A 16,482-nucleotide genomic window follows, 5' to 3' on the forward strand; every position below is an offset into this window, starting at 1 on the left:
ATCAATTTCTTTTAAAATTCTGTGAATTAGTGAAATTGCAAGCCATTTTTCTCTATTTTGTAAAGAAACACATTTAATGAGCCGTTTTCTAAAAAGTAATTTTGTGACTATTCTCAAAATTATCAAATTTTGATTAGTTTTATAACTAACTCCTGTAAATTAAAAAAATAATTTAAAAAAAATTAAAAACAGGGTTAAAAATTTCAATATTTATTTTCTAAATTCCTTGTTTGAATTCTAAGAAACTTGCAACATTGAAGAAGGTATATAGAGGCTATCTATGGAAAAAATTTGAAGCCGCTATCCGCCGCTATATTTTTTATTTTGGAAGATATTGAATTTTGAAATTTTTGATGTGTTTTTTTTTGCCACAGTCTCCCCTATACTGTGCAAAAATTAATATGAAGTAACATATTTTGTTCATTTGTAAAGGCTGTATCCGTTAGATTTTTTATTCTGAATACCCTGAAACATAGATGTAGCTAATTTAATATTTTGGGCAATTTTTTTTTGTTTTCTTTAAAATTTTTCCTAAATTCCAATACACACGGGTAGCTAAACCATTTAATGTTATGCTCAATTTCATAAAATTCGTAATCAATTTATTAATTTATTTATTTATTAATGTTTTTTATCCGTAATACACTTCTAAAATGTTGTAGGGGAAAGTGGGCACGTTTGAAATTGGGATTTTTCTTCTATGTCTAAGTTGAACTGAGACTGAGCTATATCATAATCTAATTCGGCTTCTAAATCTGTTTGTACACCTAAATTATATCAAGATAAGGCCCAAGTTTATATAAAAATATGTGAAAAATCCCAATTTCAAAGGTGCCCCACTTCCCTCTAATAAATAATTAAACTTAACAATAAGATGGGATAATTCAGAATCCTGTCTATTTTGAAATTTTAGGATTTTCTAATTGTTTCAGTACAATACTTTACTTTACATTCAAGAGTAGGGGGAAGCGGGGCACCTTTGAAGGTATGTTCTCAATATGTTTGTGTGCAGCTATATTATATCACGATAAGACTCAATTTTATTTAAAAAATAGATGAAAAATTCCAATTTCAAAGGTACCCCACTTTCAAAAGAGCCCCACTTCCCCCTACTTCTTCGTTGTTTTTCCTTTTCCCATCTAAAACTGTAAGGACATTTCAAAGTTCCAAATTAGTCATGATTCCAATTTACCCCAACTTACCCTATTATATTAGAGATAACATTCATTGAGGCATATTAAATTGTTCAACTACCTTAAGAGCTTATGCCAAACAAACAAAAACTTATATTTTGTAAACATGTTTTTGCATTTCAGTGAAAGTGAGAGAGGTCTAAATCTAGTCATCAGCTCATAGGCATTTCCTAAAACATAACTACAAGACAAAAGTTAGGCATTAGAGCGCAGACATATCTATCCGTCATTTCTTTTTCAAGTCAAACCTCAAATTTTCCCCAATTGAGATATTTTATTTGTAAATGGTTATAAAAATTCATAATTAATAATAAATAATTACATTAGGTTACATATTTAATGTTTTTAAATTAAAAGTTATTTTTGCATACTCTCTTTTATTAATTATTTTTTTCATTTATGTCCTGAAGAAAGGCGAATGGTAATCCTAGATCAGCTTGTCGTAGATGTGATTCTTTCTTTGCAAATTTGGTTTGTGGGCAAACTTGAACTGTTTCCTATATAAATGATGCAAATTTGCTTTCATAATAATAACTAACTGAAAACTTATTCAGGGCATATTACATTTTGAGTCTTAAAGTTATCTATAAAGTGTATATAAATGTTAACAGAGATGAGAATTTGAGGCCTCTATTTCACATAGTTTTCGAGACAATCGACTTTAAGGCCTTTAAAATCTCTATAGGCTTGAAATATGGAAATTTTCACTTGAATACAAAAAAAAAGATTGAGAAAAAGTACCTGAAAAATTTTGAGGACTTTTGATAATTCCAAAACAAATATTTTATTTATTTTTTTGTAATTGCAATTGTAATTACAATCTATTATAACAGCGAGATAAGTATATATTTCCTGAAAATTACATTTGGCATAAGCTCTGTAGTAGATATGTATAGGGCGGCTAGGGGAAGCGTCTTTAAGATAAAATTCTTTAAACCAATATTAAACGGTTTAATCTTAAAACTTTTTTTGAAATCCATTGTCAAGATTTACCGAAAATTAATGTAACCGATTTTTTGAAATTTTGCACATTTCTAGTTTTGGGATGATTTAATGAACGAAGGATTTTCATTTCCTTTGATCATCACTTTTTTACAGTACGAAACTTGACGAACTGATTTTCAGTGCTATATGAGGTAGTTAGTACTTTTAGTGGTTCTTCCAAATTTTAGTTTTTAGATCTTCTGCCTGCAAAATTCGTCAGTAATTGATTTTTTTTGTAATTTTATAAGACAAAAATTTTATTTTTAAATTTGTTAAATAATTTTAATATCTTAGCTTTCCCTTTTACCATTAATTGCATTAAGATCTTAAGTGTATTAAATTCAATTTTTTCAGAAAATTTGTTAATACGCTTTTGGATAGATCTCCGATGGTTTCTGTTTTTTTCACTACATTTTTAATCCAGGGTAGATGTGAAATAATATTTGTGTAGAAACCTGTGGCATTTTTGCGCCCACAGCCATATCCCAAAGAAACTATACCATAAACTACATACTGTCCATCCTTTTCGTGCACCTTTGAGATGAAAAAATTATGATATATAAATTAAAGTTTTTTTAAAATCATCTTGAATTCTTACAAGAGGTCCTCCGCTGTCCCCTTTGCAACTGTCAGAATTCTCAGCTTTTGCGCAGAAATTGTCTTTCTTTGAAAAGGTCTTCTCAGCCTTGGATTTTCCGCACATTTTATTGTTAGGAATATTGACATATGCTTCCTGGAGTTCACAACTTTTATTTTTATCTTCGGAGGTGGCTCCAAATCCAATAATAATTCCTTTTTTTGGAAGTTTATCATCTTTTGGGAGGCAAACAATAGTATTTCTTATTTTTTTCTCAAGCCTAATAACAGCAATATCACAGAGCTCTTTTTCTTCAGTGAATACATTATTTGAATTAAATCCCGGATGAATAATTACACGATCTTGTTTAATTACTTTATTGCCTTTGTCCTTGCAGACATTTTTAATGTTAAATAGGATTACGTACTCGTTCTTCCAATATTTTTCGTCTTTTTCTGTGCTAAAAGTAAACAAAATTAAGGAATAAAATTTAGATTTTTATTTAGAGACACTAGCCAAATAAGTTTACGTGTAGCAATGTGCGGCTGTTAAAACATGTTGCTTAGTTATTAGTGAACCTCCGCAAAATCCATATTCTTCTTTAGGTTTCTTGAGAAGTACAAACCAGGGATATTCTTCTTTTGCTTTTTTACCACCAAAAATTCTCAAACCGGATTTTGAGCTTACGATACCGCATTTAGAGGACTCGTAAGGGTATGAAATCCCAACAATAAAAAATGGCTTATTCATGTTAAACATCGCATCAACAAGTTGTAGAATATTAAGGACATCAAACAGCAAAATAAAATGAAATATTAAAAGATATTTTTGACAGATTACTAAATACATTTCTTCAAAGTTTCAATCTCACTGACTAAGACCTAGGAGTCCTTTAGTTTGTTGCTTATATATTTTCGAACTAATGCACGACTTCATTATAGTGTAAATGCATTTTTGCACTGAGTTCATCTTTAAAAGTTTTTCCCAGATTCTAAAGTTATTTAGAATTTCCTCAACAGTTTTATGATTTTCTTAATGGAATTTGAGGTAATTTTGCTGTACTAGAATTGTGTTGTATAATTAAATTTCAGATATGGCTTTTTTTTATGCTTACATGGTGATGCCACCTTACCTGGTCCATTGCAAAATTTCTCAATTTGTAAAAAGAATTTACAATATTAATTTCAATATTCAAGTAAAAATAAAATATTTATTTTTTATATCAATTTTTTTCAATATTGAATTTACATTTTTTCTTGGCTTTAAAGATTGTGTCATTATTTACGAATATTAATATTTTATCCGATCTTCGGTTGATTCAATTGTTTAGCGTCGTTGCCCAAAAGGTATCCTTCAAGAATTGTTGTGAAATGATCCTGTTGATTACATATAATTTCTTCCAATTTGAGGAAAATGTCCAAATATTTCAGTACTATTGGAGATTCTGTTTCTAAGAAATCCTTCATCAAGTACAAAATCCGGTAGATATGGGAACGTTTTTGGAGACTTTTCCCTACTACCAATATCCCTAGTAATTCGGAAACGCGAGAATCTCTGGTTGTCTCTTCTTTTACCATTAAATACACCACCAAAAGAGGGTAGTACAGAAAGTATTGAAGATGGTCTTATTCTATCAATAATACCGCTAATACCACTATGAATGTTCTGTATCCAAAAACCATTCTTATGGACATTACTCCCAATATTACCAATAATTGGTGCAATCATTTTTGGTATACCAAAAGTGATTTTTCCAATGAGTGGTGTAGCATTGTTTTTTAGTATCTCACAATAGCATATACCGCCTATCGCTGAATTATTGATGGAAAGTTTAAGCTGAAGTAAATTCATAAGCTGACTTCGTACAATAACCATGATTGAATGGAATATATATAGAAGTTTTATACATATGTAGAAACCTTTTAAAAGGGCAAGTCCAAATACAACACAAGTCATGATTTCACAGAACCTTTCAAGTTAACTATTTTAATATTGTTTAAAATTTTTCTTTTATATATTTATTTCCCACTAAATGCAAATTTATCTCAGAGTTTCATTTGAGTAAAACCTATGAAGAGTGGAAGTTTTTTTTTTTAATTTGCATATAAATAAAAATTAACTTACAGTCAATTTAAAGGTAAATTATTGTTTCAAGAGTTTAGTTATGTGAAAGCGCCTTTATTTGCAAATTTTTATAAGTATATTTTATTAAATATAAGTTACATATACATATTTGCGAAATAAAATTTTGAAAATGTATAGGGGAAACTGCAGTAGTAGTAAATATGGAGTGGCTGCAAACACTGCAATTTTTTTAATTAGAAATTAGATCATCAAAGGACGAAACTTCTATTAATTCATAGATACTTTAGGGATCCTTGTCCACTGAAGAAATGAATAATCAATCCAAATCCAAGTATTCTAGATATAACATGTAAGTCACAATTTGTAACTTTCCATTATTTGATTTGATTTTTTAATTTGTTTATTTTCATCTCTGTTTTTTCCTTAAAAATAATATATACTAAAATTTCTTCGAAATCGCTCCATAAACACGAATAAAGGTTCGGTCAATATATTTTTAGTTATAGATCCGGTCAGCAACATCGAGGGAGGAGTGCGACCCATTATTGGAAAGGTCTCGACATCAGCTACAACATACTAAAATTTAAAGAAAAAGCATTGTGAAGATAATTAAATTAAACCGAGGGATTATTCTTTATCAATTTCGCGACGGAGCCACCAACTCGTTTATTCTAGAACTCGCGGGAAACTTGTCTTTACCCATTGGAAGGCTAACCCCTGCTCAACCCAAACGCACTCGGTAACGATTCACGATAGACTGCAAGAAATTGACGTGCGCATAGCCCTCCTCAAGACGTTACACCTAGAGTAACGACTTCTATTCCAACCATCATATACGAGGGTAATTTCAAAAAACGATTTTTCGATTAATCGGAACTTTGATTAAATCGGATGAAGTTGGGGTGCCAGAAGGATTGTAGTAACTTCACGAGAGCTGTCCAAAAGGCTAAAATTTATCAAATTCTAACAACAAGAACCGGAGATATGACCATATGAAAATTCAATTAAATAGCTCGGGTCAAGGGGGCCAGGGGGTCTTATTTTTTTAAGGCCCAGTTATAACATAATAAAATTTGAGATCGATCGATGTCATATGGGCTGAGTTATTGAGAAAACAAAATTTTCTATGTTGGGAGTTGATCTGACATCATCAGCTTTTAGCGGCCCATCGACATTTAACCTTTGCCGAAAACCGCTTGTGGATATTTTTCTCCGTTCTCTCTCCGGAAGTGGTTTTACGACGGATGGGATGTCCACTAAAATCAATTTTTAGCGCGTATGATATTCGTGGCCTATGAGTGTCAGAACGTGTAGATCCAAAATTTGAGCCCGATCTGACTAGGTCAGATTTCACCTCGGACCACAGAAGCTGAGATTGTAAAGAATCTCAGCTAATAATTTCTAGAGCCTATTAAATATTTGAAATTAAAAAAAACGTTATTAGAAATTATTTCTAGTTTAGTTATACTTTTCAATATAAAAAACTTTGATTTAAATCCTAAAAGGGACAGATAATCCTAACCGGCTTATGTAGGTGAGATTCTTAACGTGAGCTAACTCGGAGTGCATGCAAATTCGATTTAGAGCTGAAGTTGGGAGACGCCATTCAGTTATCTTGAATCAAATTCGTGAAATTATACAAATTTTGTATTTAAACCAAAATATCAAGGATTTGGATGAACTGACAGAAAAGTGATATATGGGTGAAATGTAGACCAGAATGTTCTCTATAATTTTCTCATAGAACATGATCTCATCGATTACTCAGAAGCCAAGATAAGCGAGGTTTTTTGTTTCTTAACTCGTTTTTTCATCCAGAGTTCCCCAAGTAGTCATTTGTTGAACTTCAACTATATCAAAGAATTGTTGTATTTTGCGGGACTTTCCATTTAAACCCCTATTTTAAGTGTCTTGGTGGAGTAGAGGCAGTCAAATTGGCATCTGAGTGATTTCAAAGCGTTATTATGGGAAAAATCAATTTTTTCACACTTAAACGGCAAAATCGGAGTGATAGCGTAGTCTGAGTGGAAAATGATGTATGGACGAAATGTAGAGACAAATGTGCTCTACAATTATGTCGAAGTAATCATCAAAATCGGTTCAGCGACAGTCGAGATAATTGAGGTTATGTGATATTGAAATTGGTTTTTCGACTGTGGCGCCCCTGGTGTTGGTCCCACGAAGTTCAAATATTCTAGAAAGTTGTAGCATTTGGTGAGATCTTTCGTTTAAGCCCTCATTCATCAAAATCGGTCACATAGAACCGGAGATATGATTTTTTGAATGTTGTGAACTTTGACCCCTCATATCTCCGGTTCTATTAAAACCACAGCGCACATACGCACCATTTTGGAAACGTCCTAGACTGGACTACAACATACTAAAATTTCATTAACTTGCACAATGCCGTTTTTGAGAAAAGTGACTTTGAATTTCGATGAATTTTGACGCTATCACAGCGCCACCTGTGGTGACTTTTTGAACTTCCATCTGAAAGTGCTCATCGGGACGAAACCAAAAAGGTAAAATTTAGGTCAATATGTTAATTGGAACCGGAGATAGAGGCCGGTCAATATTCGAAATTTGACCCCTTATAGCTCGGGTCAGGGGTTATGGATCGACTTAAGTATTTTTTTGTTTGATAGGTATAATCAAAGGCTACAACGTACTAAAATTTCAGCCCGATTGCATAAGGAATTTTTGAGTTATTTAACTTATAAGATTTAAAAATTTTCTTTTTAAAAAAAGCGCCCCTAGCGGTGGTTTTATGAACTTGCGATGTTAGAAGGGGAAGTGGCATTTCACGAGAGCTTTCCAAAAAGCCCTCACTTTTTAAATTCTGACAATTAGAACCGGAGTTATGGCCATTTTAAGAAAATTTTTTTGGACCCTTATAGCTCGGGTCAGGGGGGTCGGGGGACCTTAAGTTTGGTACTGATGGAAAGCTCTAAGGCCCAGCTATAACATACTAAAATTTGAGCCCGCTCGATGCCATAGTGGCGGAGCTATTGAGAAAACAAAAAAAGGGGGGTCTTCAAAATGGCGGAAGGAGGGGTGGGGGGTGGGGGGTCAATGCACCAAGTTGCAATTTTCATACGATATTTAACCTTTGCCGAAAACCGCAAGTCGATATCTTTTTTAGTTTAGGAGCTATTAAGCTCCAAAGAGCGGCCGGACGGCCGGCCGGCCGGCCGGGAACGTAACTTAGCCCCCCATATATTCGTGATCAGGAAGTGGCGAAACACATTTTGGCCAAGTTTGAGCGCGATCGGACGACATGAAATTTTGTTAGGATTATAGTAGGTGAGATTGTTAAGAATCTCACCTAATATATATGTGGTACTTCGGGGAAAGACACACCAGCGGGCTTCGAAATGATTTTGGGTCTCATTTACGTTTCCACTAATCTAATGCCTATTGTACTTAAAATGCTATAGGAGAAACTGGGGCACCACCAAAAAAGGGGTAGCACTAAACACTAATTTTTATTTCTAAACTACTTGGGCTATCTCGACCATTTCTTCAATGGACAAGCATCCCTTGTCCTCAGAAGTCGAATATTTGATTAAAAAATCGCAGTGTTTGGTGCTATCCCGTGTTTGATGGTGCTCCAATTCCCCTATTATTGGAATTGCACCCTGTTCCCCATTCACCATAAGTTTACACTTTTTTTTTTAAAAACCACTCATAAGTGAGAACCTGCCATTTCGACCTATTAACTTCTAGATTAACTACTAACTGACCTACCATTCCATTTTCATACCTGAAGAAGAAGCCGCCCAGCTCCGAAACGTTGGCGAAGAATAAGGGGGAAAATTTAATAGGTAGAAACGATCAAAACTCTGTGTTTTCATTTCTGAAAACAACTATTGGCCGAAAACCACAAAAGGAACCGTTAATGTTATACATATTTTTCCTTTATTTAAATAATAATAGTTTTGATATTAGCAAAAATAAGCATTCTGCGGTGATTCGTTATTTATATTAAATAATTTTAAATTTATGAGATATCTAAAAATTCCTTTTTGGAGTCAGATTCACGGTAGATAGACGTTATTATGTTTTAGTGGTTTAAGAATTTTTTAATTTGGTGATGTGGGATTTTCCGGCACTTCCTCTGTTGGCTCCGGTTTGTCTCCTGATGTAGGTTGCAATGTCTCGTTATTTGATGATTCTGTAGTAGGACATTTTTCCGATGATTGTGGTGTTTCGTTTGTGGGTGCCGGTGAACTTTCGGTTGGTTGTTCGCTAGAGAGGCTAGAGAAATCAGGTGGATTTTCGGTTGTTGGTTTCATTGGATTTTGATGTGGTGGTTTTTTTGCAGGCGTCACAGGATTCCCGTTTGTTGATTTTGGTGGTTTATTTGATGGCCCTGGCATAGGTTTCGGTGTTGGTTTGTTTGAAGGCTCTTTCATTGGTTTTGGTGGTTTCTTTGAAGACCCTTTCATTGGTTTTGGTGGTTTTGCTGAAGGCCCTTTCATTGGTTTTGGTGGTTTGAAAGAAGGCAATTTTATTGATTTTGGTAGTTTGATAGAAGGCCATTTTATTGGTTTTGGTGGTTTGATAGAAGGCAATTTTATTGATTTTGGTAGTTTGATAGAAGGCCATTTTATTGGTTTTGGTTTTTTCGGTTTTATCATTGATATGATGTTTGGTAGTTTTGGTTCCTGTGTAAGCGGAAGTGCTGATGTTGAAATATAATTTATTGATGATATCGGCGTTGACATATCACTCGAGAGCACAGGAGTCGACATAGTTGACATGGGTCTAGTGGATAGTATTGCACCTGGTATCGGTAGGCTCACTATATTTGATATACTAAGACAAATACTACCAACAAGGGGTAGAGAAATTTTTGGAATACCGACAGCAACACTGCTAATTGTTGGTATGATATGAGTCAAAATCCCACAATCGCAATCTTTGTTTATTACATGCGATATATTCAATTTAAGGTAATATAGAAGCATTAGATTTTGACGAATAAGCACCATTATCATCTGGACAAAGTCCATCACTGTAATGGAAATAAAATAAGTCTGCGAAAGTATTGCTGCTAAAGCGAAACACATTTTTGTATAGAGAACAAAATGCACTGTTGTAAGATCCTTTTAGAGTTTTCTTTATATTCTTTGTTTAGATGATATTGCTTAGAAAAATTTACCATATTCAATTATTTTTAATTCAAACATGAAAATTTAAATTATTCTGAAAGGCAATCAAAAAACTTATTAGTGTTCAACATTTAATTTATTTTCTTTGTTGTAATTCTTTTTATCAACAACTTAAAACACCCTAATTAGTTATAGTAGAGTCCTGCATTAAAGTAATTGTGTGGAATAATATTCTTAATTAAGTTTCATGGGTAAAAATTGATGATGGTTGTCTCAGGCGAATTCTTAGCTCGTGTGTATCTCTTCTTTCCATCACGTGCTCTTCGGAGATATTGAGGGTGGATTTTATCTGAGGGGAATGTTTAATATTATTATTGACATAATTTACAACATCATTTGTCCCATCATTCAATTGAGCTTTGCCAACAATATACTTGGCTATGTTAAAGTTTTTGAGAGCATCATCGTTATTTTGTTTATGCTGAAGGTCGTCATTTTCTTTCTTGAGACGTTCTTCGTCGAGTTCAGATTTGTCCAATTCGTCGGATATAAGAGCATATCCATTAGATTTAAGGGTTTTAGGTTGAGGGAAATAGATAGAAGTGTAGGATGGATTCATAGGGTGCTTCCACCAGTTCTGGAAGGTCTTTACAGCACGTCGATCAAGTTCATTTCCATAAATCAAATGAGATCCATCTCCTGTTCGTAGAACTCGATTTTTTACCATGTTTGGAGTAGCTGTTTTTCTGTCCCAAACCCATCCTATTTCTGCTAGGCGATCAATAAAATATCCCGTGAGATTGTAGGGAGTACCTAATTCTGATGCGCGGTAATCCCATGGAAAAGCATGGTGGTAATTATGCCATCCTTCACCAGCAGCTAACATTCCCAAAAACATACTTTCAACCGGAAGCATTGTTCTGAAAATAAACATAGTCACTTAAGTAATTTCACGTAGATATAGGAAAAAATTTACGAACTTGTCGTATGGACGAGTGCCAAAGAGATGAGCCGCACTGTTGACCAACCATGTGACATTGAGCTGAATGACGGTTCTTGTGAAATATGCCAAGAAGAGTGCAACAATTGGATTCTCATTCCAGCAAATGATGGGAACAACTGTTGGTAGCAGGAGGGCAAAAATTGTGTAGAGAACTTTGTAATGTCTGGAATAAGTAATTATAAGCTCAGATTAGCTTATTGTAGTTGAGATTCTCAATGTGAGTCAATATATAATGGCTGGTGTATATAAATTGAGGCCTTAATGTAGAAATTGATATTCAAAGTTGTGGCACTTTTTGTATAAATAATATTTCAAAGTTAAATTGTAATTGTTTTAAATTTCAAACTGGGACCGATATAAAGGTTATTATAAACGATAGGCTAGAAATATTTTTAAGTACACGTTTGGGATTATAGGGCGTTGTAAGATATCCTTTGGTAAAGTTTAAATTCATTCAGAGAGCGAAAAATTTTGTGAAAATAAAAAAAAACCCAATATATATTTTCTTTAGAAGTTTCTCCACAAAAGATCACTATCTACAAATTTGTCTATTAGACAAAGAATTGATGTATATTGATGGAAGCTGTTGTAATAAGCATGTAATACAACAGAATTACTGTGACGAAAAATTCAATTAACTTGAAGTGCTTACAATGTGTGGCTTATGATTGAGACATTGCAATTCTTATGCACTGCGGTGTATCAATTGGCAGATGGGTGGGCCAACAAAAAATAGTTATCAATGAAATATCTTTTGCATTTCAAGAGATGTCGCGATGAATGAAATTTCAAGAATGTAAATTAATTTTTAATTAATTTTTCACACTATCAGGGCTACTGTTGCAGAAAATTTCTTTAACCTTCATCATCTCTCTTCTCTCATTTAAACGCTTATATTTCTTTTTTTCGGTAATTGCAACAAGAAATTACAACAATAATCTGGTTTGTGTCACGTAGACTAAACCTTCAGTGTAGTTTTTGGGCAGGGGAATCTCACCAGTTGTACCTCAATTACAATTAATTTATTATTGCAAATTGATGTGGAAATGCGTTGTGCTGGGTCACCTGATTAAACTGTGAGAAATTATTGATAATTTTATTGCATGATTTTGGGGCTTTTGGGGCATATGTTTGACTGCCCTTGGACATTTTTTTTTTCCTTTGTGTTTTCAGAGGGTAAATATATGACGAAGGAAAGTTCATGATCGGAGACGAAATTTGAAGTAGTTTCCCAATTGTCGTGGAGCAATAAAGTAAGACATCTCACTGTCTTCATTCGATTTTCTTTACCTTTGGTAGATAGTGGATTGCGCAATTAATGGGCCAACTTGCACACGCGTCACTTACAATTCAAGGTGAAGAAATCTCTCTCAGGTGGCAAATTCATCTTTTGTGTACTTTAGTCAAATAGACTTACTGCTTCTGAAACATTATCCATGGATCTGCTTCCAAGTCTGACATGTCAATCTTCTTTCCATACTCAATCACTTTGGGATGCTTTCGGGATAATAGCCATCCTACATGGGAAAAGAAGAAGCCACGATTGGCATTATGAGGATCGGCGTCGGTGTCACTGTACTTATGATGTTGGCGATGATCACGCACCCAGACCCAAAGACAATTTTGCCCGGCGAGAGTGTGCATAAAAAGTAGAAAAATACGGAGCCAAATATTGGCTTTAAAGGCTCTATGGGCCCATAGACGATGTGCACCCATTGTTACTCCCTGTCCAGATGCATAAACTAGCCAAGCAGCTGTTAAAAGGCAGCAAAAAGATATTTATAAATATACAAAAAAAAATATAGGTATGTAAAACAACATTAGGGGAAAGTACCCTCCCTTCGAAGGTTCATGCCTTTTCGAATAATGTGAATTTGTTTTACTTTTCCTAAGAGACTTGGACATAATTTATCAATAATTGATAATAAACCAACTAATATTTAATAAAAATGTGTAAGTCTCTTAGGAAAACTAAGTGAAAATTCATATTATTCGAAGGCATGAACGTTCGAATGGATAGTACTTTCCCCTATATTTAAATTATTTTACAATTATAAAGATGAAAAGAACAAAGAATAATTGTGGAGCTCAGAGGCAAAATGACACATATCATATGCTTTAGCCATAGGATATGTGTCATTTTGCCTCTGAGCTCCACAATTAAGTATCAAAGTTCAAATTTTATATTAAAATTTTTGATGAGACGGGTTTAAAAGAAAAATTTCCTAGTAGTGTTTGATTTTGACCAGTATTTGGGCAAATCTGTTTACTAAAAATCGAATTTGATTATAATAATTAAAACTGAAATCATAAATTTTTAGAGAAAAGGTGATACGGTCTTGACAAAGGGAAATTTTAAAAATGCGGTATATTATTATTCATTATTTAATTGACTATATCAAATGCTTCACTAATCAATGCGATTTTTTTTACTGAAAAAGTGCTATTTTATTGAAGAATCTTCTTCGTCTCCAGAAAACATAGATGGAGACATAAATTTATAAAATTTTCTGCACAAAATGATAAACTTGAATTTGTTCATGAAAATGAACTTTGAAGTTGAAATGAATTCGTTCATAATTTAATTCATCAATCAATAAAAGTGCGGATAATCTCTTACATGTTTATAAGGGCCTTGACAGACCTGAGGATTAGCCGAGAGACGGCTTAGCGTAATTATATTAGAAATAATGGTCAAACTACATTTCCATCATTTTCCACTAAGTCGTCTCTCGGCTTAAGTCGTAAGTGTGTCTAGGGCATAACATGTTATTGATCATGCAGGTTAAAAAAAAAAGATTTACAAATATACTCACTGTAAACCACTGTATAGAACTTGGCATATCCTAAGAGAGCAAGAAGACCCCCAATGAGGGCAGCGATATGCAAAAGGAGGAATCCAATAGCGTTAAACCACACAATTTCACGCTTGAAGTTAAAATCTGTGCCAATTTCAGATGGTAATATTGGCGTATTTGCTCCAATTTCTTTTATTTTTGCCTCTTTTTCATCTTCGTTCACCAATTTATTGCACTCGATGATTTTATTTATAGCCTCATTATTAATTGTCGAATCGGCAAGATCTTCAGTAATTTCTGGATGGATGTGTTGGGTGCTTTTCTCAATAGAGTCCAATTTCTCCATATCACAGTACACACGGGTGGCTGATAAAGCATCAACCCCCATTTTTCATTCACTTTTTTTCTCGAATATTTTAAATTCCTAAATGATAAAAAAGTTACTTTCATTCATTTAAATTGAAATCTGAAATTACCAATATTAGGAAATACAACCGAGAAATTTTTTGGGGCGGTATGAGGAGGAAAGTTGTTACCTCATATCAAGTGGCCCAAAGTACTCAAAGAGGCACAAATTGTTCGTGTAATGGGATATTTCATTGAAAATACCGTTTGAAAACAATTTTTGCTCAATCAACGAAAGAAATAGAGTTTGGATAACCTTGACCATTCTTTGAGAGTTTTGCTCAAGTTTGCATATCAAATAGACAAATATTTTTCACAAAATCATCTCTTTTTTGGCTCAAGATCTTATTAAAGTACACGTATAGTGTGTATGTATAATTTTTAGTGAAATTTATTTAGGGATTATGACCGATCTTGGCCCTCAAATATTTTGACCTGAATCACTGAAATTGTTGGAAAATGCAAAAGCACTTTCAAAAACAATTAAATGTATCCCTTTTCGAAGAATTTCATTTATTTCAATTACTTTGCAGAAATATTTTGTTGACACACGTTTCTAACATCACATGTTTCAGTGATATTACTAAATGATATTGATTTATATAGTTTCAGTTAATTACGATAACGTATATTTATTTCTTTGTAAATGCCAATATTTAAACATTTAAATTTTCTAACTAAAAATTCTACAACTCACTTTACTGTTTCTGCTCTTCTGTGTATTAAGTGATTGTATGTTTAATTATACTTTTTGATTATTCAGCGAACATTTCATGCAATATTCACAGTTTTTTCACTTTTGATTAAAAAATAATCCCAGTCCTTTAAGTTCACAATAACACTAAAAGGTTAATTTTGAAATTGTTCGTCTATTTCACAGAAAAAGTCACAGAAATATTACATTACTTTAAAACTGTTTTTCAAATGAAAAAAATTGTTGTTAAACAAAAAAAAAACACTTATTGAAAGGGTGAGAGTAATCCAGGAAAAACTCTGAGGGTGATGTCTGTGCAATCTTTCAAGTCACTTCATTGATTCAAATGATCGTGTCGACCAAGGCACCAACTTTATATATGTGAACCCAGGTGATTCTCCTACCTTCGACACTTTTCATTGTGTAGTGTAATAATGAAATTTTCGGCGAACATCCCAGATATCAGTATGTAACAGCATATAAGTTTTCAGTTTTACCTACAATTTAATTGCGAATTTAAGAAAATTATATAAAAATCTATTTGAGAAGATAAATATATATACTTAATAATAAATATATATAGACATATAACTATATATATATATATATATATATATATATATATATATATATATATATATATATATATCACTATATATATATATCACTATATATATATATATATATATATATATATATAGTTTTATATTATAATAATCTGTAAATCTGAAATTAACTTGTACTGACTTATATTTTTAAAACTTAAAAATATAAATATATAAATAAATAAAAATATAAACTTATATTATTATTTTATATTAAATCCAATTCTCACCTGTTTGTCGTTGTCAAGTTAATGAAACATAAAGAGTATGCAAACTAAATTAACTTTATGAGATCGTCTGTATATATGAATGACAGAATTTAGCTACTCCAATTGGTATATTCCCGCAGTTGTGTGCGAAGTATGAAAAAGTTTTCGGAGTGTTTAGGACAATATTTATAAAACATTATATTCAATTTATACTTGAAATACTGTCTACTTTGAATACGTAACTTATAAATAACACACAATAGATTAATTTTTAGTTTCTTGGTTCTAAAGGCCTCTACACACTAGGAGCAATTTCTTTAAAAAAAATGCCTTTTTAAAGAAAATTTCCCCTATTCTTGTAGGCAGAAACGTCAGAATTTTTGACGAAAATTGCTTCTAGTGTATAGAGACCATAAGGGACAATTCACAATCCTTCGTATTGGTCTCGTATATTGTAATTTTGGCAAATATGCGTAGAAAAATCTTTCCGATATTTAAATGTAACATGAATATGCATGAGAACCTAATCTATCTTACCAGAAAATTTTATGATTTTTTAAAATAAGTTTTCTACAGCTACGTATCAATAATCTACCAACCTTGAGCTTGAAATTAATTATTAAGTGTAAAGTCTTCACAGTAATGTTCTCTAAAATATCGCCAACAATTTAAAAGTTAATTTGATATATTGGAAAATTTATTGCTGTGCACTTCGTGAGGTGTGCTTTGTAGTGGGGGCTAAAAGTGCGACAAAAAATTATCCATATAATAAGTTTATGTAGATGATTTGTGTGCATATTTTGCATGGACAAACA

General features: G+C 32.7%; 3 protein-coding genes across 4 annotated transcripts; all 3 read right to left on the reverse strand.

Moving 5' to 3' along the window:
• Positions 1 to 1,952: 1,952 nt before the first annotated feature.
• LOC129798412 (coagulation factor X-like) lies at positions 1,953 to 3,636 on the reverse strand. Its single transcript, XM_055841554.1, has 3 exons — positions 3,284 to 3,636; positions 2,776 to 3,214; positions 1,953 to 2,711 (listed from the first exon to the last, which is right to left on the reverse strand). Exons 1-3 carry the CDS (start codon positions 3,601 to 3,603, stop codon positions 2,496 to 2,498), a joined length of 975 nt encoding a protein of 324 aa, XP_055697529.1. The 5' UTR covers positions 3,604 to 3,636; the 3' UTR covers positions 1,953 to 2,495.
• Positions 3,637 to 8,734: 5,098 nt separating this feature from the next.
• Positions 8,735 to 16,315, reverse strand: LOC129798413 (acyl-CoA Delta-9 desaturase-like). 2 transcript variants are annotated; one of them, XM_055841555.1, is made up of 6 exons: positions 16,267 to 16,315; positions 14,857 to 15,350; positions 13,773 to 14,178; positions 12,374 to 12,710; positions 10,934 to 11,119; positions 8,735 to 10,873 (listed from the first exon to the last, which is right to left on the reverse strand). In XM_055841555.1, exons 3-6 carry the CDS (start codon positions 14,140 to 14,142, stop codon positions 10,192 to 10,194), a joined length of 1,575 nt encoding a protein of 524 aa, XP_055697530.1. In that variant the 5' UTR covers positions 14,143 to 14,178; positions 14,857 to 15,350; positions 16,267 to 16,315; the 3' UTR covers positions 8,735 to 10,191. The 2 variants fall into 2 exon arrangements, with proteins under 2 accessions (XP_055697530.1, XP_055697531.1); XM_055841556.1 differs by lacking the exon at positions 16,267 to 16,315 and having other exon boundaries at positions 15,258 to 15,307.
• Positions 8,922 to 9,320, reverse strand: LOC129798198 (uncharacterized). The gene has a single exon (XM_055841259.1). It carries the CDS (start codon positions 9,318 to 9,320, stop codon positions 8,922 to 8,924), a length of 399 nt encoding a protein of 132 aa, XP_055697234.1.
• Positions 16,316 to 16,482: the final 167 nt, after the last annotated feature.

Source organism: Phlebotomus papatasi, chromosome 1 (assembly GCF_024763615.1).
Source record: "Phlebotomus papatasi isolate M1 chromosome 1, Ppap_2.1, whole genome shotgun sequence".
Lineage (NCBI taxonomy): Eukaryota > Metazoa > Arthropoda > Insecta > Diptera > Psychodidae > Phlebotomus > Phlebotomus papatasi.

What these genes read in the sequence shown, in the direction of transcription:
- LOC129798412 (XM_055841554.1), bottom strand. Translation starts at nt 3,603, where the DNA reads ATGTATTTAGTAATCTGTCAAAAATATCTTTTAATATTTCATTTTATT. An exon ending in ACAGCCGCACATTGCTACAC is followed by an intron (nt 3,215 to 3,283) that starts GTAAACTTATTT and finishes GTTTACTTTTAG; the next exon opens with CACAGAAAAAGACGAAAAAT. An exon ending in GGGACAGCGGAGGACCTCTT is followed by an intron (nt 2,712 to 2,775) that starts GTAAGAATTCAA and finishes TTCATCTCAAAG; the next exon opens with GTGCACGAAAAGGATGGACA.
- LOC129798198 (XM_055841259.1), bottom strand. Translation starts at nt 9,320, where the DNA reads ATGAAAGGGCCTTCAGCAAAACCACCAAAACCAATGAAAGGGTCTTCA.
- LOC129798413 (XM_055841555.1), bottom strand. Translation starts at nt 14,142, where the DNA reads ATGGGGGTTGATGCTTTATCAGCCACCCGTGTGTACTGTGATATGGAG. An exon ending in GTTCTATACAGTGGTTTACA is followed by an intron (nt 12,711 to 13,772) that starts GTGAGTATATTT and finishes GCCTTTTAACAG; the next exon opens with CTGCTTGGCTAGTTTATGCA. An exon ending in TGGATAATGTTTCAGAAGCA is followed by an intron (nt 11,120 to 12,373) that starts GTAAGTCTATTT and finishes TACTTATTCCAG; the next exon opens with ACATTACAAAGTTCTCTACA.